This window comes from Mus caroli, unplaced genomic scaffold (genome assembly GCF_978045245.1).
Source record: "Mus caroli unplaced genomic scaffold, Mus_caroli_1 scaffold_14, whole genome shotgun sequence".
NCBI classification, from domain to species: Eukaryota; Metazoa; Chordata; class Mammalia; order Rodentia; family Muridae; genus Mus; species Mus caroli.
Genome location: NW_028227269.1, coordinates 17,547,743 through 17,572,992, shown reverse-complemented (window position 1 = coordinate 17,572,992; position 25,250 = coordinate 17,547,743). Strand labels below are relative to the sequence as shown.

The 25,250-nt window shown below is 44.0% G+C and overlaps 2 protein-coding genes across 2 annotated transcripts; both read right to left on the bottom strand.

Moving 5' to 3' along the window:
• Positions 1–1,585: 1,585 nt before the first annotated feature.
• On the bottom strand, positions 1,586–2,269 carry LOC147001143 (uncharacterized; the record flags this gene model as incomplete). Its single annotated transcript, XM_085830429.1, has 1 exon — positions 1,586–2,269. A coding segment is annotated over one exon (609 nt), but the record flags the coding sequence as incomplete, so codon positions are not given.
• A 337-nt stretch (positions 2,270–2,606) lies between these two features.
• Positions 2,607–22,905, bottom strand: LOC147001142 (zinc finger protein 120-like). Its single transcript, XM_085830428.1, has 3 exons — positions 22,526–22,905; positions 4,172–4,298; positions 2,607–2,614 (listed from the first exon to the last, which is right to left on the bottom strand). The coding sequence occupies exons 1-3, from the start codon at positions 22,649–22,651 to the stop codon at positions 2,607–2,609; spliced, it is 261 nt and encodes an 86-aa protein (XP_085686554.1). The 5' UTR covers positions 22,652–22,905.
• Positions 22,906–25,250: the final 2,345 nt, after the last annotated feature.

The window sequence follows — 25,250 nt, the reverse complement described above, 5'->3', positions numbered from 1 at the left end:
CTTAGACGTCTGCCTGCATCTGCCTCCCGAGTGCTAGGATTAAAGGAGTGCACCACCACCACCCAGCCCAATAAATTCTTATCCTGTGCATTGTCCTGGAGTGTGAGTTGTGTTGAACCTCAGTGTTCCCAACAACTTAAAGGCTTTACCACACTGCTGACATTCATAGCATCTGTCTCCAGTATGAATAGTCTCATAAAAAGAAGAATATACATAAAAAGAAGCTCAATTAAAAAGCTTCACCATACTAAATAGATTCACAATGTTTCTACCCAGGTCAAATTCTTCCATGATGAAGATGACTAAAAAATTGTGCAAAGGCTTTGCCACAGTAACTGTACTCAGAGGGTTTCTCCATCAGCCTTTCAATGGCTAGGAACAGATCTCATGACCGAACAAACTCTGAGAAAAGCAAACATTTAAATTGGGGTTTCTCTGCCATGTGGTTTGTCTTGTGTATGCCTAAAGAACTATGACATACAAAGGCTTTACTACGTTCATAACATTCACGTGGGTTCTCACTTGTATGTGATCTTTTATGTCATCGTAGATGACCGTGACATCAAATGCTTTACAACACTGATTACCTTCCTAAGGTTTCTGTCTTCTATGTGTTCTTTAAAAATAATGGAGACTATAGAGTTGTAAAGAGTCTTTACCACATTGATTGCTTTTATGAGTTTTCTTTCCAGTGTGGAATCTTTTACGTTTTGAAGACGAGTGGGATATGCACAGGCTTTAGCACACTGACTACATTCATGAGGTTTCTATCGAATATGGGTACTTTTTTTTTTTTTTTTTCCGAGACAGGGTTTCTGTGTAGCCCTGGCTGTCCTGGAACTCACTCTATAGACCAGGTTGGCCTCGAACTCAGAAATCCGCCTGCCTCTGCCTCCCGAGTGCTGGGATTAAAGGCGTGTGCCACCTTTATGATTATAGAGACAATAAATTTGTGAAAAGGTTTTACCACATTGATTACACTCATAGGGTTTCTCTCCAGTATGTGTACTTTTATGATATAGGAGATGACTGAATTGTGAAAAGGCTTTACCACATTGATTAAATTCATAGAGTTTCTCTCCAGTATGTTTTTTTTTACATTTAAATTTATTAGATATTTTCTTCATTTACATTTAAAAAGCTATCCCTAAAGTCCCCCTATACTCTCCCCCAGCACTGATCCACTACCCACCCACTCCCACTTCTGAGCCCTGACATTCCCCTGTACAGGGGCTTATAGAGTTTGCAAGACCAAGGGGCCTCTCTTCCCAATGATGGCAGACTAGGCCATCTTCTGCTACATATGCAGCTAGAGACATGAGCTCTGGGGGATACTGGTTAGTTTATATTATTGTTCTGCCTACAGTGTTGTAGACACCTTCAGCTCCTTGGGTACTTTCTCAGGCTCCTCCATTGAGGGCCCTGTGTTCCTTCCAATGGATGACTGTGAGCATCCACTTCTCTGTTTGCCAGGTATTGGAATAGCCTAACAAGAGACAGCTATATCAGGAAAGTATGTGTTCTTTTATGATATTGGAGATGACTGTGACCTGCAAAGACTTTACCACATTGATTACATTCATATGGTTTCTCTCCAGTACGTTTAGTTTTATGACGTTGAAGATGACTATGACATGTAAAGGCTTTACAAATTACATTCTTAGGATTTCTCTCCAGTATGTGTTCTCTCATGACACTGGAGATAACTGGTTCTCGCAAAGGCTTTACCACATTGATTACATTCATAGGGTTTCTCTCCAGTATGTGTTCTTTTATGACATTGGAGATGACTGTGACCTGCAAAGGCTTTACCACATTGATTACATTCATAGGGTTTCTCTCCAGTATGTGTTCTTTGATGACATTGGAGATAACTGTGACGTGCAAAGGCTTTACCACATTGATTACATTCATAGGGTTTCTCTCCAGTATGTGTTCTTTTATGATATTGGAGACTACTGAGTAGTGCAAAAGCTTTACCACATTGATTACATTCATAGGGTTTCTCTCCAGTATGTGTTCTTTTATGACGTTGGAGAGTACTGAGTTGTGAAAACGCTTTACCACATTGATTACATTCATAGGGTTTCTCCCCAGTATGTGTTCTTTTATGATATTGGAGATGACTGTGTTTTGAAAAGGCTTTACCACATTGATTACATTCATAGGGTTTCTCTCCAGTATGTGTTCTTTTATGACGTTGGAGAAGACTGTGTTTTGAAAACGCTTTACCACATTGATGACATAAGAATTCTCTCCAGTACGTGTTTTTTTATAATGTTGGAGATGACTGCATTTTTTAAAGGCTTGACCACATTGATGACATTCATGAGGTTTCTCTCGAGTATGTGTTCTTTTATGACATTGGAGATGACTGCATTTTTTAAAGGCTTGACCACATTGATGGCATTCATATGGTTTCTCTCCAGTATGGGTTCTTTTATGATATTGAAGATGACTGAGTGTTGGAAAGGCTTTACCACATTGGTTATGTTCATGTGTTTTCTCTCCAATTTGTCTTCTTTTATGACATTGGAGATGACTGGGACATGAAAAGGCTTTAGAACGTTCATTACATTCATAGAGTTTCTCTCCACTATGATTACTTACATACCTGCAATGAAAATTGGCACATGTGATATGTTTACTACATTAATTTCCCTGTTCAATCATTTCATCAAGATGAATAAAGTTTACAAATTGGTCTACTGATAAAGATGTACCAGATCATCTGGTTTTATCACTTTATATGTTCATGGTGTTCTCCCTCATTATGGGTTGTTTTGCATCTTTCGAGATATCTGTGATGGTTATTACATGGCTGACATTTATAACATCCGTTTTATATGGGATATTTATATGATGTATTTCATCTATATGAGGAAAATGGAACAACTCAAAGCTTTATAACACTAATTGCTTTCATAATTTTTCCTGTAGCGTAATTATACCACATTTGACTGTGAACCAGGACAAACAAAAGAATTTCCAAATTCCTAGTACCCATAAAGATTTTGTACAGTGTGAGCTTGGAGAAGTTCCCAGTAAAATTAGAAAACCAATTGATTGCAAACGTTTATCATATTCACAATGTCTACCAAAGGCAGAATCTGACATATTTTCTCACTGCTCTGGGATAGAAAGCAGTACATTGCTTCTTTCAATATCCCTATGCTCACATGGCTTTTATCCATTGTGACACATGATATATACATTAAAAGAAAAATAACAGATGAAAGGTTTCCACATTGCATCCACACTGTTTGACTTTTTGTTCCTCATAGACATGTAATACATGAATTAAGGTTTCTCCTATGACAATACTCTTGACTCTCATAAACTGTACCCTAAACAAATGATCAATTTCACTATAAGAATATGAGTATCAACAACTTTCCCATGGATTATTTGCTTATCAGAAGGTTTTGGATATATATTTATCACTATTCGATGTGCAATATCTAAGCCTTGTAAGTCTATACACATTGTCAGATCAGTATAGGTCTAATAGAGGTAAAAATTGAATAACAGTATCTCTTAAGGCAATGTTTCCTTGTCTTGAGGAATGCTTTGATAGATAAATCAGATAACTACATCGAGGCAGAACATTTTTTTAAGAATATTATAATTAGGGTGGCGAGATGGCTCAGTGGTTAAGAGCACAAACTGCTCTTCCGAAGGTCCTGAGTTCAAATCCTGGCAACCACATGTCCTCTTCTGGAGTATCTGAGGACAGCTACAGTGTACTTACATATAATAAATAAATAAATCTTTAAAAAAAAGAATATTATAATTATAGTTACACGTGAAGCATTGACATTTTACACTGCTGATTTTCTTTAGAGCTTCCATAAAATAGTAAAATTTCCTCAGAGGCATAATTGCATCAGCTTGCACATGAAAATTACCTTTCATTTCTTCTTGAACTTTGACAATGTCTTTCAATATGATGGTTTTCCCAAGTGTAGCCTAAAAGACAGTACCAGAAAAATGAATGATATAGTATTGGAAATAAGGCAAAATTCAAGGTACTGTGAATTTTCACATCACTGGACACTATTTATTCAGCTCAGTCTTCCTTGTTCTCAATTGAAATAACAGAGCATCATCACTCACCAAGAGACATGTCTTCCCACTATTTTGAAAAGCAAAAGAAAATTCACAGTCATACCTATAACAGTGAGGTTCCAGTAGGTCTCCAGCATCACATCTTTGTAGAGACTCTTCTGGGAAGGATCCAGCAAATTCCACTCTTCCCCAGTGAAGTTCACGTGCACATCATCATAAGTCACTGCATCCTAAAATATCCCATACATGTGTACATCACAAAGCATGGTACTGACATCACTGTAAAGTAAATGTACACTTCCTTGACCATATATTCATGTAATTCTGGTGCTTCCTCCAGTGACCTCTGGACACAGAAGTTATAATCTAAGTACCATAACATTTTAAAGTAAATTGAGTTGAAGGTTCACCTGTGTTGCTTATGAACATTTTAAATGAATAGGGTAAAGTCTTTTGAGAGGAATTCTAATTGAGAGGGAGATGTAGGGTGAAACAGATCAACAGTACTGAGGACACATCCCAGAAATTGTAAGAAAAATCACTAACAAGAAAAATCATGGACAAGCAGGGTGTATTTGTTCATGTCTTTAATCCCAGAGGCACGGGTAGGTATACGTCACTGAGGTGGATCCCTGTCTGTTCTATGTAACACATTCCAGGACAGCAAAGTTTACATATTAAGACCCTTACTCCACTGCAAAAATCAACCACAGAGACCAAAATGATAGAAAGAACTCAGTTGTTTATTACAGTTCCTACAAAGAAGTATACATTCCCTGCACTTCTGTACTCATCTAGCAGAAACAGGAAGTGTACCGCTTTAAACTGCAACATTAGTAAAACTTTATTAGCAATCAAGGCACATTTAATGGACCAATGGACAGATGAAAATATTAGTAATATAAGTGTTGAACATAAAAAGTAACATGAGGCAGGAGAGAGCGCTAATTCAGCCATGGAAAGCTCTTGCTGGTCTTCCAGATAACGGTGGTCAATTACTAGCATTTACGTGACCCATGGCTTTATGAACAGGAGTTCTGAGCCCACCTTCCAACAACACCAAGGATGAGGCACACATGATATTCATATTCACGCACACAGGCAAAACACTCCTATTTATTTAAAAATTTCAAAACAAACACAAAAGTTTGGGGAAATATCAACACTCAGAATCCAATGACTCTGAAGCCTCAGGCAGTATTGATGTCACGAGCATATGCCATTCTAAAAAACAGAGTATAATCTATGTGCCCATGGGGTACACAGGGGGACCCAACCCCACTCAAAGGAGAAACAGAGGAGAATGGAAGGAGGGAGTCTGGGTGGGCAGGGACCTAGAGTGACAGTGATCAGGGTGATAATGAATATCTAAATTATAGGATAAACAAAAAATGAAAGAAAGAAAAAGGAAAATTTTGAGTGTGTATACACTTTCATCTTCCCCAAGATGAATCTAGAAAGGCTCCTGCATGGTTGAAATGTCTAAAGTCTCTGCTGATACTCAAGACAATATCTTGACAGCCACATCTTGTAAAATCAGAAAGCAAGTTATATATTTCCAACATAAAATGGCACTGAATACCCACTCCCATTCCAATCGATAGGAATGTGCACATAGAGAGAAAAGATTGGACAAAGGCAAGAAAAACAGCAGGGCAAACACCAAATCCTATAGCTTTGTCTCAAACACATTGGACTTCAATTCCTAAAGGCATAGATGGTGCTCTTCCTGTAACTTCTTATACATCTCTCAGTTTGGGTACTTCATCTCCCTGTAAGCATCTCTCCATGGCAGATTCCTCAATGTGTTAGTTTTCTCCACAACCTGTGGTCACAAAATGCAACTCAAGCATCAACCTCACCACTTAAATGCAAGGAACTCTCACAGAGTCTTCCCTGGGATCCTGACTTTGTCAAAAGATAGCTGGAGTGGTGCTAAACTGAAACCATAGAGAAACAATCTATGACCATGGTATTTTCATCTTTCAGTTTCCAGAAGCGGGACAATGTGGATGATCCTGTGAAGTTTGGCTTCTAAATTAATGGACCCTGCCTCCCTTGGATCACATTTGCAGCAGGTTTTCTTTAAGGTTCCATCCTGGGATGAGGAAATACTGTGAATACTCCTTCCATTAATTTAAAACACAGCAAGCAGGAGGAAGTGCTACACTCAGGGTACCTTCATAGGCATATACCCACAAGGGCATTTGCTCCACTAAGTTCACAGCCACTTTATGTATAACAGTTAGAAACAGGACAGAATGCAGATGTTCCTCAACTGAAATGTGGACACAAAAACCATGTTTCATTTACAAAATGGGATGCTATTTAGGTATAAAAAACAAGGACATCATGAATTTTGCAGAGAAATGGGTACAATTAGAAACTAATATCTGGAATGCGGTAACTCAGGCACAAAAGGACATGCATGTACGTACTCACTTACAAGTGAATAATAACAATAACTACAGAATATCCACACTGCACTTCATAGACAGAAAGACACTAAACGAGACAAGGCACAAATGAGCATGGTTGAATCTCACTCAGAACGGGGTATAAAAGAGACAGAAGAGGCAGATGGAAGGGAGAAAACTGGATGGGACAGTAGTTAAGAAAGTAGAAGGGGAGTGTTAGGAACAGGTGTGGTAAGAGACAAGGGAAGGACAGAGAGCCAAGAAAATGAAATAAAATCAGCACTTGCTGGGAGGGAGCAGGGCTAGGGTGGGAACATCTGTAGAATGTGCCTGAGACTATGATTGGGAGGGCACAAATGCGGCTAGGGAAGTGATCTTAGCTGAGATAGATAGCATTGAGTTATGGACCATGAAGAGGTGACATCTTGCAGTCAGGCAGAACCACCAGTGAAGTGTTCAGTACACCAAAAAAACCAAAAACCTTTTCTCCCAAAATTTGTTCTGTCTGCAAGTAAGGCAGGCACAAAGTTGAAACAGAGACTGAGGGAATGGCCAAACTATACCCGACCCAACTGGTAACCCATCTCTTGGGCAAACACCAAGGCTGGCATTACTGAGGATAATTTGTTATACTTGCAGATAGTAGCTTAGCATCATTGTCCTCTGAGCGTCTCCATCCAGCATCTGACTGAAACATATGCAGAGACCCACAGCCTAACATTGGACAGGGCTCAGGGAGTATTTTAAAAGAGTTGGGGAAAGAATTGACGGCCTCTGTAGGAATAGGAAGGCCATGAGGAGACCCTCAGAGTCAAATAACCCAGAACCTAGGAGACTCTCAGAGATGGAGCCTCCAACCAAAGAGCACACACAGGCTGGGATGGAGGCCCCCGCCATATATGTAGTGGATATGCTGCTCAGTCTTCATGGGGTCCCCAACATCCAGAGCAGGGCATGTCCCTTAAGCTGTTCCTGTCTGTCCAAACTGTTTCCCTAACTGGGCTGCTTTGTCTGACCTCAGTGGGAAAGGATGTGTCTAACCCTGCAGAGACTTGACATGCCATAGTTGGGGGATACTCAAGAGGTTCCCACCCTCCATGGGGAGATAAAAGGGAGTCAGTGATGAGGGACTGTGGAAGGTGGAATGGGGTGGTTGTACCGATTAGAATGTAAATTGAGTAAAGAAATAGGAAGATTGAACAAAAACATATCAATAGAATAAAAATATACAAATCAAGCAATAATTTTACTCAATACTCAATATTTCAGGGAATAAGCCAAGTACAAAGATTTTTTTTTTTTTTTTTTTGGCTAAAATATCACACAAATGACTTCTTCCTAAAGTTTTCAGTCTATTTTCCACTGAAATAGTATGATCTCAACTTCGTGTGGCTGCATTACTGTCAACACTCCAATCTTCCAGACCCTACAGGAAGAACCGATTAAGCTCCATGTACAGCTTTCTATGACTTTTGCCATCTCAATTTCTGATATTTTCCATATTCCTTCAAAAGAGACCAGAGATTCTGTCCAGCAGCAAAATCAGCTTTTGAAACAATTGCTGTTGTTGCTGTTATTGTTGTTGTTCTACCTTGCAGCTCTGCTGCTGTGATGGTTTCCTCTGAGCAGAAGCATCTCAGGTAATAAATGTTTGTTTTACACGGTTCTGTCAGATCACAGCCCATCCTACTGCGAGCTCAGACTAGAAACTGAAGCTAGAAAATGAAGGCAAAAATATTTGACAAACACTACTTCCTGCCTTGCTTTCTTGCTTGGTCACTCTCTCATGCTCTGTAGCCTCCCTCAGCCTTGAAACAGGCTGAGCTAGACTTTGACCTTGCTGCCATTAAGAAGGAGATTACCTAGTGTCTTACTCAGGGTTTCTATTCCTAAACAAACATCATGACCAAGAAGCAAGTTGGGGAGGAAAGGGTTTATTCGCCTTACACTTCAATACTGGTTCATCACCAAGGAAATCAGGACTGGAACTCAAGCAGGTCAGAAAGCAGGAGCTGATGCAGAGGCCATGGAGGAATGTTCATTACTGGCTTGCCTCCCCTGGCTTGCTCAGCCTCCTCTCTTATAGAACCAAGACTACCAGCCCAGAGATGGTCCCACCCACAAGGGGCCTTTCCCCCTTGATCACTAATGGGGAAAATGCCTTACAGTTGGATCTCATGGAGGCATTTCCTCAACTGAAGCTCCTTTTTCTGTGATAACTCCAGCTGGTCAAGTTGACACATAAAACTAGCCAGTACACCTAGGGTAGAGACTTCTGACCTTGATGGCTCTATTTGCTCTTCTCCAATACTCTGCTTCCTGCTGAAAGGTCCTGGAGACTATCTGGAGACAAGCCCTATAGATCGCCTATGGGCTGGCTCCAGGCACAAAGAATGGGCTGGCAGATGATGGGCCTACCCTCTTTATAAGCAGGGACTCTCAGTAAACTTCAGAGGCTTTGAACAGAAAGGTTTGTCTTGGCCTCATTCTTTTGTTGCCCTCTGATCTCTTTCAGCCCCGGGCTGCCTTTCAGGGGAACCCAGTTCACATAGCCTCAGGAGGCTACAATGCTCACCTAGCTCTCTCATCCAACCCATGTCCACTTGCTTCCCAATATTGCCACCCTTCATGGAAGAGTCTTCCTATATTAATTATCAACACTATCTCTCAGAGACATAGAAACCAGCCATTCTGATGAGGGCACACCTGCAACTGAGGCTCCTTCAGATGACTGTAGTCTGAAATGTTGAGTTAAAACAACTATGACACAGAGACAATAATAAATGAGAAAGTTGTAAAACTCCAAAACCAAAGATCTAACCATATCAATTACAGGACCCCTGCCACCACATCAGGGAGTTGGAGTAGTGTCTGAGCCAGGATAAAATGGGAAGGGTTCCTGGCTCAGAGCATGGAAGGATACGATGGAATGGGGAGAAAGGAGGCTGCACTTCCCTGTGGTAAGGTGTCCTTAACCCTGGATTCCCAGGCCAGGGAGACCAAAGAGGTGGCCAAACAGCTGGAAGGTGAATAGAGGAGCAGATTGCCCACAGACCTGGAAATAAGATTGCTGGTCTAAGGAAGATATGCTAACTTTGCTGGAAGGGATGAAAAACAACCTCCCATACACTGACAGCTCCAAGTTCAAAACTACAGAGTCACATAGAGACTGAGAACAGGGTTGTTTAGAAGGGGGCAAAATGAGGTCTTTGTCCTTTCCACCCTGTTTTGCAGAGTCTGATTTTGCCCTGAATGCGGTCATAAAGAGCTCTCTGTCAGGGGCAATTTAATGGGTACAGGTCCTCTTGATAAGAGGGATTTAACCCAAGGTGGAAGGTGAGTAACTATATCAATTGGGATGGAATCAGTCTCACTTCCTCTCTCATAAGAGAATACTAAAGTGGCACACACATAATAGAGGGCCACGAGGGGGCAGTGAAGGCTAAGCAGCAGATTCCACCACTTGTACAGAGGAGAAAATGAAGACAGAATGGCAGCTGTGAGCCATGGAGCAGGGTTCCAAGACTACTGTAACTTCCCAGAAATTAAGACCAGGGGCATACAACCCCTGTTCCAGGGCCTGGAACATCTTCCTAGCCCTTTGTAGCTAGGACTCTCCAGCATTTCCACTTCACTGGAGTTCCACATTCACTATGTTCATCTCACTCCACAAGTACTCAAGAAAAATAAAAAAACCAAGGTACACAGACACATTTCTGACAGACAGGTCACTGATACAAAGAACAGCAATGACACATCCTAACAGCGGTCTCTCAACCCTTCCGATGGGAGTCCTGAGGGTCTTGGGGGTCCAGTCAAAGCATCAAGGTTTTATGCCTAACTCACAGAAACTGCAATGACCAGCACAGAGCCTATTGCAATGCAAATAAACAGAGGTCTTTTTTATGAGCTCAGTAACAAGGACTCTCAGCAGTCAAACTCCCATTAGGTACAAACTGAGAGATCAAGTCTAGAGGTTTTGAGTATATATTGTAGTTACAACAAGAGTGGGGAGTTTGCATACAAATCAGCATTGTAATATTTTGAAAACTGTATGTCTGACATAATGTGCAGGAACCAAGCAAGGGGGGCAAAAAAATCTGACAGCCATGATGGGTAAGCTGTTTTTGTTTTTGTTTTCTATAGGAGGTCTTAGTTATCTCTAGGTAGCTTGACCCTGCTGATGTACCTTAACTGGCTGTTGATAAGGGGATTTTGTCATGGGATTTTTGCTGGAATGTACAAATGTACATTCTCAAAAAGCAAACTGTTTGGGATTTACAAACTCATCTCTGTTGCTGAGCCCCTGATTATCGACAGAAACTCCTGGTTAACCACAACCATGCCTGTCTGTAGACTAGACTTTGTCCAAAGACCTACCACACTATCTGTTACTGCAGACCCTAATATCAGCTACCCTTAACACTGGAAAAGAGTAGCAGTGTAATTTTCCTCTCCTCCTGTGCAAGACTCCTATAGACACCATAGACAATCCCCACCTGTCCATCCATTCCTGCCTCATCCCTGTGTCTCAGTCCCCACTTGGGCAGATACTCCCTGTTCAACCACATTCCATGCCTGAAAGGACACAAGGTAAGCTTCCATAGATCAACTTCATGATTGATTTTTTACCCCAGATTCAATTTTCCCAGTTGTTCCAACATTGTATTAAACACCATGGGCTGCTTGATCTCTCTCCTGACTATGTCTCCTTGTGGATTACTAAGATCTTCTGTTCCTGCCTATTGCTTCTCCCAGCTTTTAATATCACAAAGCATCCCCTGTTGACCATACTCACCAAATAGGTCAGTAAAATAGGAAACTGTCAGTGAACACTCTCTTCAAATCCATGCATCAAACAGTAACCCAGGAACAAAACTCCCACCCAAAAAGACAAACCCAGAGGCCAGTACCTAGGTCAATAATCACCCAAACAGAGATGGCTACACACCAGCATAGCAACATAGAGAGTAACAGCCAGGAACAATTGCAACCAAGAAATCCAAGCTATTCCATCACAGCAGGTCTGAGAAATTAAAGAATGCAACAGATAAAGTGCAAAAGAGGTTGTTTGGGGGAAGGGAGAGGAGTGAGAACATGGGGATGGATAGAAATACACAAGAGGACCTGCAGACAGACACACAGTCAGGGAGGAGAAAGAGAGCCATGAGGGGAGAGATGACAGAGAGTGTGCATGTGCAGAGAACAGGGACAGGGAACAAAAATAGAGATCTGCTATAGCTGGTGGTCCATGTATATAAAGCACGCCTGACAACAGACACAGGGGATGGAGGCAGGAAATGACATAAGCAGTTGCTAAGTCCCTAAGAGCAGGACATGAGATTACCTGACAACTACAGAGGCAAGTTTCACCCACAGAACAGGAAAGGAAGACAGAATCTCAGGGATTCAAGAGGAAGAGAAAAAATTGATATCTCAGTCAAAAAATGTGGATTCTAAAAGTTTCATGGCAATAAACAACTAGGACTTCTACAAAATATGTGATGGCGAAAATTACAAACGATTGGAATAGAAGAATATCAACTCAGAGGTTTATCATTTTTCAATAAAACCACAAAAAAATTCTGAAATTATTAAAGTCCCTTTCCCAAATAATACTCAACTCACTAAACATATGATGTAAAAAATATGAAAAAACTGCAACAGAAAAAAAATTAACAAAACCTAAACAAAACAAAAACAAGTATAATGTATGAAATCAGACCTATTAGATTTTTACCTGTCTTCTTAATGTATACTAAAAGACAAAGGGGTTTGGACATGTGTGCTACAGACTCAAAGAAACCACCCTTGTTTTCACAAGCCAGCCTAACTAAGGTCCAAAGGATTTGGGCAATGATGGGGAAGTTATTCAGAGGTCACCCCGATGGAGCAAGTGAGAAGCAACACGAGAGACCTCACAGATGCTCACATATGGCTTATACTTCCCATCCAGCCCCAGAGAGGACTCACCACCCCAGCTTCCACTGCTCAGCACCCTGCCCCTATCCTCTGTGGGCAGTAACCCTGTGCTCACCATGCCTCGAAATCAGAGCTTCCCTGAGGTCCTCTAACAGCACCCAACAGCAGAGCTCACAGCAGGACACAGAGAACCATTCAAGCCTGCACAGCCACAGTGAACTTGGGGAAAGGCACCGGGAAGATCCCGCCTCCTTGTCTGACTAGCAGGTCTGCCTGTGGAGATCTTGATTGGCCAGTGGGCCTCACCCTTCCTTATGGTTAAAGTGTGCTTCATGTCCATGGCCACACCTTTTCCAGATCTCAGGTGTGGTTTGTACTACATTAGCATTTGAGCCAGTCCCCAAGAGGACTCTCACCCCTCCCAGCCCTGGGGGAGAACTCAACATTCATGTGGGGCATTGGGCTATGCACAGACAGGTTGTTCTCCAGTTGACCAGAGGTCTGAACCCCGGGAGGGTGATAATTCACTTACTTGACAAGGAAGGCATCAATTCCCTCATGCTTCTGGAACTCAGGCTCCTGCCTAAGTTACCGTCCCCCACCCACACCCCAGCCACCACAAGAGAAGCCTGGCTAAAAGTCAGGTAGGCAAAGTCCCAAGCTTCTGACATTCAGGCTAAACTCCTCCCCAGTTACCTAGCAACAGTAAAGCCCATAAAAAGGGATGTTCAGCCCAGCTTATCTCTCTTGCTCTCACTCCTTTGATCTCTTACCTCTCACTTCTCTCACTCCTCTCTCCTCTTTCCTTTCTCTTTGACCTCTCCTCTCCTCTCTCTCCCTCTTACTCTCTTTCTATCTAGCCTTCCCCCTTCTAGCCTTCTAGGGGGGGCTCTCTCTCTCTCTCTTCTACCTTCTCTCTTTCTCCCTGCCTTTCTATAATAAAGCTCTAAAACTATAGAATGTCTCTGTTAATCAAGGCCCACTGCCCTTGCAGGATGGGATAGGCTTTCTTGTAATGAGCCCTTTCTACTCTCCAGATGGAAGGCTTTCATGTGCTCCACTGCAGATCCACTGTGCTCACTCTCACAGGTGTGGGAACCTCTCATCCATCATCCCTCTCTCCCATAACTCCAGGGCTTTAGAAAAGTAGCCCTGGGGCTCCCAGGTTGGGCTGCCCCTTGTTCAGACCCAAAGAGTGGGTCAAAGGCTTAGATGCCCACTCAGGGCTGAGTTGAAAGTGAATGGCAGCTCTCCCACATCTCTGTCCAGAGCATAGGTGGAACTCTGGCAGAGCGTGGGCCTTCCCCCCCCCCTCCCCTTTCCTTTCTTCCCCCTTTTAGTTGCCAACACATTCCAGCTCAGGCTAGCCAGCTGCCTGCTCCTGCCCACTGTGAGTAATGATCCTCCATTACCAGGACCTGACTTCAGACCTTGCCTGAGCTTGCCTCACATCACTTGCCTTCTTCTTCCTGAAATCCAGGGGAAGAGCATGCATAGCCCATTACCCAAGGTGCAGTGGGGTTATCAATCTGAGTGAGAGGGTGCCCAGGCAATGAACATTAAAGAGGGATTTTAGGAAACAAGAGTTTTGTTTGTGGCTCAGTGCTAGGCTCAGGGAGACTGCAGCTCCCTTTCCCAGATGATAGGAACCAACCAACCCTGGGAGGAAAGCCACAAACGTAAGGGAAACACTGATGAGCCCTCTTGTTAGCCAGCACATCAGCATCAGTGGCAAAGTAGAGAAAAGCCACAGTTGTATTAGGACAGGTTCTCTAGATAAACATATCTCAAATCAGAATGAATTTCTCTGTGGATACAGAAAGGAAATTTAATACAATGTCTCTCTAATGTCTATAATAGAAAGGTTCTTGGCCAAGGGAACTTAGAAAAATCAAGGACGGGTTATCTCATGTTGCAGGATATTACAGCTGATATTCACTATGTACCAGAATTCTGAAGAAATAAGTACTTTCCAATGCCAATTTTAAAAATCAAACTAGCAAATCACCTTTTCTAAAATACAAAAATAGGGCAAGTATAAAAAATGAAAGAACAACCCTGTTCATTGTCTTTTATGTATGTAGGATGCCAAAAGAATCTATTGCCTAGACTGAAAGTGGATCTGATGATCTCAAAAGATCAAGAATAAGAAATGGTTTCTCACTTCAAAAGGTATAATGAACACATTTCCCTCACAGTAAGCAGGGTTAGACTTAGGGTTAGCCTATTAGAGGGTTAAGGTTAGGATTAGGGTTCTTAGTGTTAGGGTTGTTAGAGGCAAGACAATGGTCAGGAAGCAGGGGTGAGCTGAACTGGAAGGTTTATTATTTATTTGTTATTAATTTATTCTTTGACAATTTCATATGTGCACACAGTATATCTTGATTGTTTCTATCTCTCATTCCTACCTCTACCTACATCCTCTCTGACACTTGCACCTTCATGTCTCCATTGTGTCTTCTTTTTCCTCCTAGTTCCCCCATTTCTCCTCCCTCTCCATCCCCTCCTCCTCTTCTTCTTCTTCTTCTCTTCTTCCTCCTCCTCCTCCTCCTTCTCCTTCTTCATCACCATCACCATCGTTACTAAGGTCACTTAGTGCTGCCTGATGGAATATTACTCAATATCTGTTAGGCTGGATCTTGTGCATATAAATGGAATGGCACTGCCCAGGGTGCAATGGTCACATTATATCCAGAAAGCAAGTGTTTTACCAAATGTGTCCTCTGATGCTCTTTGTACCCCCTCTTCTGCCATGTTCCAGTGGGCATTAGTTGGAGACTTTTTCTTTGATCTGAGAAGAATGGATCCTGATGATTAGGACAGCCCTAGGTGGAAGGTCTGTCCCTAACAGTTACCTTAATTGGCATGGTTTAGCTTGTGCCCCTCTAAGAAGAGCAGCCACCACACACAGATCTCCTGGCCTCGAAGACCCAGCCTGAGTCATTCACTATGAGGCCTTTATGTACACAACCCAGATGGTTTTCTGGAACCCACAGCCCTAAGGGACCAGGTATATTATTAGACAACTCACTCTGTGGCAGTGAAGGCCTCTCAGTAAACGCCTCTAGAGGTTACAGAGGCAGCTCAGTTGGTAGAATGTTTGCCTGGCATTCAAGAGGCTCAGGGTTTGATCCCTGGCACCACATAAAACAAACATGATAACACATGCTGTAATTGCAGCCTTCAAAGGTGGAAGCAGAGGCAGGAGGATCTGAAATCCAAAGGTATATTTGGTACATAGAGTTCAAGGCAACCCTGAAGCCCTGACTAAAAAGTAAAACAAGAAAAGAAAAGCCTCTAAAAAAAGGGCCTCTAATGCCTCCCCAGGGGTTAGCACTTGATATCTCTGGAGTTGTCAGTCTTGGCTCCTCTAAGTTAACAACAATGGAAGCTGGCCTGCAGAGACTCAATGGACACCAGCTTGCACTAAGGAAAACCACCTCTGTACAGTGAAAGGACATTGAAGAACCAACCAGAGTGGTCAGAACTCCTGTTTTGTCACCTGCTGAAACCCAGAGTCACATGACTCCATGGTGCCTATATGACCTCTCCCAAAAAGAAATAAACTTAAATAAGCCCATTTAATGCTTTCTTACTTTACAATTACTTTTCTTTATTTTTTGAAATTGTAATATAATCTCATCGTTTCTATTCTCCAAACCAACCCACATATCCCTGCTTCCTCTCTTTCAAATTCATAACCTCTCTTTTCATTTGTTATTTTATACATACATGTATATTCCCTAAATATGTAAACACAGCCTGCACAATCTGTATAAAATTATTTATATGTCTGGCTTCGGTGCTGACCATTTGGTATTAGGCAACCAACTGGCAAAAGCACATTTTCTTAACATAGAATTAAAGTTCATAAAAATGCTAGTTATAGCCAGGTGTGGTGGTACACATCTTTAATACCAGCACTCAGGAGGTAGAGCCAGGTGGATTCCTGGGTTCGAGGCCAGACTGGTCTACTAAGTGAGTTCCAGGACCCCCAGGGCTATACAGAGAAAACCTGTCTTGAACCCCCCCCCCAAAAAAAAACCCAAAACCAAAAACAAACAAACAAAAAACAAAAAACAAAAACAAAAAAGACTGCTTTCAATACAAGTCCTCCAGCCAGCCAATCTTCACAGTAGCCCTGGTCTCTACCACTAAGGCATGCTGGACAGTGCCACTTTTACCTTGGGGATGATAGGAGACCCATGCTTCAAGTACCAGGGAATGACACCCAGTTCAAAGGACACTTCTGCACTGCCACCACCGCAGTATCCAAATGAACCCCTACTCCCTTGCTGGTCTCCCCACCTTTCTCCTGGGACTAGGAACAAGCACTGAAATGTCTTTAAACTGTGAAGCAGTGACTGGAGAAATGGTTTATTGTAAGAGAACTTCCTGCTCTTCTGGAGGTTCCAAGTTTCATTCCCAGCACCCACAACCAAGCAGTTCACAGCTGCGTACAACTCTGGCTGCATAAGCTCTAAGGACATCTGCATTCTGAGTGTCACACACAGATACAAATCAATAAAAAGTAAATCCTAAAGAGGAAATCAGACCATAGGAGTCTGAGCCCCAAACCCTCTAACAGCTTCGCACCACTCCACAGCCAAAGTGCAAATTCTCTCCCCAAGGTAAAGCCCAGTGCTATCTGGACCTAAGCCACCCCTCCACACAGACCCCTCTGCTCTCCCTCACCTCTGATCACAGGCCTTCTGTCTGCCCTGATACTCACATCTCAGCCCTTTTCTCGGGCTCATCTATGCCTAGGTCTTTGCAAGCAGGCAGCCTCTACATTCCAGACTGCTCAAAGGTCACCTCTGCAGACATTCCTGTCTTGACTTCAGTTTCCTCCCCTCCAAAACCACATCCTTTCCCCAAGTTATGCATAACCTTGATTCATCACTACCTTGCACACAACATACAATAATCACCTCTCTATCAGTGATTATCAACTAGGGAGGAGCCTTTTACAAATATAAAAGCTCCAGGCCTCACCCAAATCATATGAAATCAGAATTTAGGAGACAAGCCGGGGGTGGTGGCGCATGCCTTTAATCCCAGCACTCAGGAGGCAGAGGCAGGCGGATTTCTGAGTTCGAGGCCAGCCTGGTCTACAAAGTGAGTGCCAGGACAGCCATGGCTACACAGAGAAACCCTGTCTCGAAAAAAAACAAAAAAAAAAAAAAAGAATTTAGGAGACAGAACCAGGTTCTTCCAGTCCACAGACACCCCCTCCCCCACCCGGCAACTCTGAACACAGCCAGGACTCAGGGCAGCCTACAACAGTACTTTCAAACCCTGGTGCACACACTGCTCCTGAGAGTGCTGTTAAAATGCAGACTCTATTTCCACAGCTCTGCCATGGAACCTGAGGCTCTGTAAGTTCCACACCACACTGACTGGTGTTGTCAGGTGAAGCATTTTGGAGTTGCAAGGACCTAAAACTGTGCTCATCAACAGGACTTCCTGCAAGTATGGAGAACAAAGTCCTGAATCTACATCACACAACAGAGTGGCCACTAACCCATGTCGCCACCAAGCATCTGAGACAGAGTAATGTTAGCAAAGAGCTGACTTCATTCTTGGGCTACAATGCTGACCAAAAGCCAAAAGTGCAATTCCCCACCATGAAAGGCCTCTGTAAATTCTTGGCCTAAGGAGCCTTCTGCAGTCTGGATGGATAGGAAAATTCCACCAAAGGCCTAGTTGATCACCAGCCCAAGAGTGGATAAATATTTCCCTAAGGTAGGGACACAGATATGGAAGACTGGATGAAACCACCTTGGAGCCTCTTACACCAGGCTTCCATTCAAGGCCCTTTCATCCACATCCCTGATCACATGTAAGCAGTCCCAGTCTTCCTGTTCTCTATATCATCGCCATAGATGCTCTGATCACATGTAAGCAGTCCCAGTCTTCCTGTTCTCTACATCATCACCACAGATGCTCTCACAGACATGGCCTCACGTCACTGATCTGCCTGGAGAGTCGGTTTCTCCCCACGGAACCACAGATTGTTTCAAAGAGAAGAGATGTCTAATCCCTTCACCTAACACACAGCAGCAGGTCCCAAATGAACCACAGCAAGAGCTGGGATGCACAAGGAGTGGTATCATAGTAACTGCACTACTAATCATAAAAGAGAAATTGAGTTCAGCTGGAGGGAAACCAATTCACCCTAACTGATTCAAAACGTTCCAGAGACACCAATTCAGATTTCAGGGCAGCATAAAATGATGACCTGTTAACCTACTCCCTTCCAAGGATACACTGAGAAAAAGGGGGCATCCTTCTGACCATAGATTCAAAATCTGTTAGCCTGGGATTCTGAAGGAGCTGGTTTACAAAGAAGTCACAAAGGACTACAACTCAGAATCAAATGCAAGGCCAGTTCCCACTGGAACTGCTGGGCGCAGCCTGGCCCCATGAACAGCATCCCCTGGGAGTCTGTACAGTCCAGAGGTTCATTCTCCTTTTGCAGTTAGAACAGCAAAGCGATTTCCAAGGTAACCAAGAACAACAGAATAAGAGACTCATGGCCATGGAAGGAAAAAGTTAAATTTTGATACTTAAGAGCCAATATCAATTTTTTTTTTAAAACTACATCAATGCCAAACAGGGTAGGAATGAATGGAGCTATGAAGAAGCCCTAACAAACAACAGGAGTGTCCCAAGAATGCACACAATGTTTCTCTATTTCCAGAGTATTTTTGAAGTAACCAGAGGCTTAAATAAACTAAGATATAAAAATCAAAGCTGGGAAGAGGGTGTGGGATGGCGGGGTCCAGTTTTCAGATTTATGCCACAACTACTTATTTTCTCCCTTATTTCCAAAGCACAAAGCTGACACCAGTTGCGCTTCTGCACTTTGCAAACTGTGCAAAGTAAGTCACCCAGAGAAAGTCATCAGGAAGTGAAAAGTTTCAAACCACCTACACTCTCACCTGTTACCAAGACAATAAGTTCCTTAGAGAGAATGCATGGGGGCTGGGAAGGCAGCTTAGGGTGTCAGGTGCTTGCTGCACAAGCTTGTGAACCTGCATGGGGATCCCCAGGATTCAGGGGAAGCAGAGACAGGCTGTGGGGAACTGATTCAGGAAAGCTTTGCAAGTTCAGCCTCTGGCCTCGGTCAGCACAGGAGAACATCACACACACACACACACACACACACACACACACACACACAAACCCATCCACACACAGGCACACCTAGGAGGAGGGACAACAATTTTCATTTATATGCACACCTTCATCCATTCATCCATTTTCTTCTCCCCTGCTCCATTCTCATTCCAGGGTCTATACAGTAACTACAGTGAAATCTGGTAAAGCAGCTACCATTTACTAAGTCTACTGGGTACTGTACCAGAACCTTCAGAAATAGACATGATTATCTAGACTGTGAACTGGACGGAAAACGGTAAAAGTATAAATGGGCGGTTAGGGTCTCATCCCAATTCATACAAATGGAAAGTGATGGAGCCTGACTTGGAGGTGGCTGATCTAGCTATGGGCAGTTTTGAGAATGCACCATCACTAAGCATTACACAAAGCCATGCAGTTTGAGAAAGCAGCATCCAGCCAAGTTTAAACTCCACTTGCTGTGTCTATAACCTGAACTAATCTCCTAGCCTCAAATTCCTTATCTGCACAGCAGGGATAGAGATTAAACACAACAGTTTGATACCTGTAATACAGGTCAGGCACTGGCTAACTACTGACATTCTAGCTACAGGTGTGCAGTCAAGAAAGCCGATTTCAGTCAGAAAATGACAACAGCTAAACATAGTCTCCATTGGGAGCAATCAGGTTTGCCAAAGTTAATCAGATAAGTTTACCTATTCCATAACTCATTTAAGTAGAAGACCAGGGACTTATTTTTTTAGTTGTATTTCTATGAAATGCATAACTTTTTGTATGTCACAAAACCTACCCTAATGTCTCATCTGACCATAAAAAGACATTTGCTTAAAGTCTAAGTATTGTAAACATGGTGTGTTATTACACTAGACAGAGAACAACTTTTTGTTTTGGAAGTAAACATTAAATAATGTAGGAGGAGAAAGAAAGCATTGTTTTAAGTAATCCACACTGAGTCCTTTCACCCTTCAAATCAGTTCATACACACTATTATCTTAGAGTGGATGCTGGCCTCACTTAAAATGAGATGAGCCTGCAAGGAGTTCAGGTTTTCCCTGTTTCCAACTCAAATCCCCTTTCTGCTTTGGAGGCTGAGTGAAGCCAGCCGCAATTTAACAGAAAGACCAAATCCAGTCTCTCTGTAATCTACTCAGTAACTGAGCTCTTGGGTAATCTCCTGCACTGCATGGAAAAGCAGCTTTGGGTTCATCCACTATAAACTAAAATTAATCAGAGAGAGGCCATGCCAACTTTAATTGCAACTCCTATTTGCCAGGCTTTCCAACATCTGCCAGTATTACTGATACCTAACTGATTCAATGCAATGAAGAGAAGCGTCCTAACTTTATAAACATGAGCTGTCTTTTAAGGACATCACACACAAGTGTCCTTTCCACATAGGGAATCCTACCTTTTTGGATGTAATTATTTTCATAAGTATTAATGATGTATTTTCTTTTTTTTTTTTTTTTTTTTTTTTTTTTTGGTTTTTCGAGACAGGGTTTCTCTTTATAGCTCTGGCTGTCCTGGAGCTCACTCTGTAGACCAGGCTGGCCTCGAACTCAGAAATCCGCCTGCCTCTGCCTCCCGAGTGCTGGGATTAAAGGCGTGCGCCACCACGCCCGGCATGATGTATTTTCAAAACACTGTGACTATCTTCCTAGTGCTTTTCAAGGGCCCTCATGGGGGAGGGGCTCTCATCCCCCTCATCCCCCACCTGACTCATTAAAGGCATCAGTGGCACCTAAAGGCCAGGCTGACAAAAGTGGACTAAAGCAATCTGCTCTCACTGAATTTGCTACAAAAGATTTACAAGCAGATCTTTGGGAAGACAGGAGAGAGAAAAAAAGGGGACTAGGGTGAAGGAGAAGAACGGATACCCTAGCTCACTTCCAAGAGCAGGATGCTGAACCTAGTATTTTTCATTTCCTGACTGTGTAGGTCTACAAAGACAAATATTTTACACGAAAGAATAATAGTCTAGTCCCCCACCCCACTCCCCGCCCAGCCAAAGCCTAATAGCGATTGCTTTGTTCAACCAACGGGAAAGGATGTAATGACATAGCTTAATTTAAAAGCTCTCCGAACACCAACCTCTGGCAAGAGTATTTTAAAATGTCTACCTTGATCTTAAAATTCTGAGCAAAAGAAATGTAGTCATCGGTTCACTACTGCTACACATGTGTGTCTCGTTCTCCAGCTACCTTTTGTGAGTCCGGCTGGATGCACAAAGCCTACAGAGCTGAAAACACGAAACTCTAAATTCTGTTGGGGAGGTAAAGAAAATGATGTAAGTGAGGCTTTCCCAAGCTATGGACAGCCGTGGTCTCTGAACTCACACAGCCTCTTCCAAGCCTGCTTCAATTTTCAACCCAAACTGCTTCCTTCTCGCAGTCCCTCTTCCCCAGGATCTGGAGAGCTCTCTGTGGCAAGTAGTGGGCACTGCCAGGCCTCCCAAGATGGGATGGGCACCCGTGCCTAAGCAGCTTGGGGTCCCTGGATCTGCTCTACATGTTGGCTCAGAAGCCACAGCTGCCCCCGCCGGGCTACTTCAGGAACAAGTCGGAGAGGTCCGGAACAAGTTGGAGAGACCCATCACTTGAGGGCCACAGAGCTCGCAGGGGTCCCCGGCTCGAAGCTGCCACAGACTCTGCAGCCGAAATTGACCTCTTCGAGGATGGGAGCAAAGAACCTGAAACCCTGCGCTGGAAATGGGAACAGACAGGAGCGTTCCCAAAAAAGGCCCAAGGTGGCCAAGCAGCCTCTCCCTAGAGCAGGGAACAAAGGGCTTCTGTGTTGGGCACTGCTGGTCCGGCTGCGTCCGGCTTTGGGGTACCAAAAACTTTTCCCGGGTGTGGGCGCAGGCGGAGGGCACTGGGTATCGGGCACCAGGCGCGGAAGCCTAGCGGGTCCCCAGGACGCAGCGCGATCCCCGCGACCCTAGCCTCCCGCCTGGCGCGGGCGACGCTACCGCTCACCTCCTCGATGGCCATTACGGCGTTCCCGCACTGGGCCGTGCGCGTGGTGAAGCTAGAGGCCGTGGGGGCCTTGTAGTCCTCATGGGTCTCGTCCACGAATTCCGACACGGAGATCTGGTCCGGCATCGCCGCGGCTCCAGGGCGCGGACTGCGGCCGCCTCAGTCGCCCATGGCGCGGGCTCCGACCCCGCCGCCGCTCGGGGACTTGAACAAAGGGAAGCGCGGGTGCGGAAGTCGCCGCGGGGCGCGGGAGCCACCGCGGGAGGCCCGGTGGCAGCAGGGGCGCGCGCAGCCCGCAGCTCTGCCCGCTGTGCTCCGGGAGCCGCAGCTTCCGAGTCCTCCCAAAGGAGCCCAGACGCGGGCGCGCACAGTCAGCGGGAAGGAAGCGCCACCAAGCCGCTGTCCGGGACACTTCCCGCGGAAAGGGAGGGCCCGGCTGGGGAGGGCGCGGAGGCCCGCCCGGCGGGGCGGGGCGCAGGCTTGGCCGCCAATCGGGGCGCCCGCCGCTATCGCGTCGCCAGGAAGCGGAGGCCTCAGCAAGGAGGGCTATGTGCGCTCAGGGCCTGTCAGTGGCTGTGGGCTGCTGGGTTGTGTCTGCCTTCTGGAAGTGCTGGGGTTCCAGGGCGCGCTCTCTCATGAGCTGGGGTGCCCAACTCCCACCCCGCACCCGCCATGACCTCTAGCAACATTGCCCAGAGGGCGTGGAGTGGAACCGGGGATACTGGCTTCCCAGCTGGAAGGGAGCCCACCCTTTTGCTCCCCAATCTCACCATTAGCCTCAGAACCCCCTGAATTCACCATCAGAACCTCAGGAAAGTGCCAGTGAGACAGTGTGGGTTGCTTGCCCCCTACAAGACAGTGAAATCCTCCAGGGCACTTTAGCAGGACAAGATGTAGGGACAGTTAGTTGGGGATGCAATGACAGGGACCATGTTCTGTTTGTGCTCCTTCTCACAGCCTTAAGAAGCCAGGGATAAAGGGTAAAGTCAGGTGTTTTGCATAGGGAGTTGACCATGATACAAGCCGAATGGGAATTCAAACCCATGACCTTTGACTTGGAAGAATACTCCAACCCCTATTAAGCATCCTGTTTCCTAAGCTTGTACAATTAGGGACACTCCCAGTTACCTGAAGACAGTTTTAGGGTGCTAGGCCAGGCTTCACCCTGAGAAAATCATAGAATGCACTGATGTGGTGTGGGAAGTGGGGGATACCCAAGAGAACCAGAGGTAGAGATGGTTCTCAGAGAGAACTCCTACCCACAGCTGACTGATCACAGACACAACTGGGCCAATAAATCATCTGAATTAGGACATTTTCATCTATATCTCATTCAGGAATTCTCAGCTGTATTTTATTTTATGTTTTTTTTTCACATTTTGTGTTCATTTTAATGATAAAAAAGGGCACAGGAGAAAAAAACCTGATATTTCACTTACATTGCATAACAAGCTAACCAAACTGGACTTGGGGGATGAATTATAAAACAAATCATTTTATATATCTTCCTAGGACTATTCTACAATTAGACTTCTGTATTTCAAATAAGGTTGAGGTATAGTACACTAAGAGGCAAAAAAAGAATAGTGCCAAAGTAACAGATCCCCAAAACCAGACCCCATGTCAGAACACATCATAGAGCAACCATTTATCAGATCAGAGCCTCAGCTGTATTTTAAAAACTCAGAGGCTCTGAAGACACTAGTCAAAAATCACACCCTCTAACTCCCCAAGACAAGAGGCATGGTTACTACTGCTGCCAACAATACAGCCTAGAGAAACTTTACAAAATCCTTTTGTGGGTCTGAAAAGAAGGGAATGTGAGGGACATTATAAGCCCAACATGGGAAATAAAAGTGGTCTCCTGCTGCCATAGGACAGTAGACCAGTCCATCTTTTTAAGGCTCCCATGTACAAATATGCTGTATGAGGTAGCAGCTGAGGTCAGACATTATGTATGGCTTCTGGTATTTTACCAGCACTGCCTGTGAACATCCTTCCATTTAGTGTCTCAGGGTCACACCTATCTCAGCATGTATAACTTGAGGATATTGTGTTATAGTACAGGCTCTCCTTCACAAGGCAATTTTCTGTTCCCTCTGCCTCTCTTCCCACCTATGAGTGCTTTTGTTCTTCTCTGAAATTGAAGAATATTCACTGTGACTTTTCAAGGTTTTATTTTTGGAGACATCGTCTCTGTGATGCCTTGGGAAGTTAAAAGAAAGTAGTGTTTTTCCTTGACATGATATAGTACCAGTCAAACTAATCAATGTGTCTAACACACACACACAGACACATAGACACACAGATACACAGATACACACACAGAGAAACACACACAGACACACACACACAGAGACATACACATACACATATACACACACATACAAACACAGGGACACACACATAAACACACAGACACAGAGAGACACACACACAGAGACACACACAAAGGGATATACACACACAAACAGAGACACACACTCACACAGACATGAACATAATTTAAGGTTTAAGTTGAACAGGAATCAAGGGAGCACTACCCACTCCTTTGTATGTGGTACTGAGGATTGAATCCAAGGCCTTGAACCTATAGGCAAGTGCTCGAACACAGAGTTACTACCTCAGCCCTCATTTACATATTTTTAATGCATCCAGAAAAGAAGATGCTGATATTACCATTAGAGACACGGACACCACTAAGTTTATTTTTAAAAAAACCTGA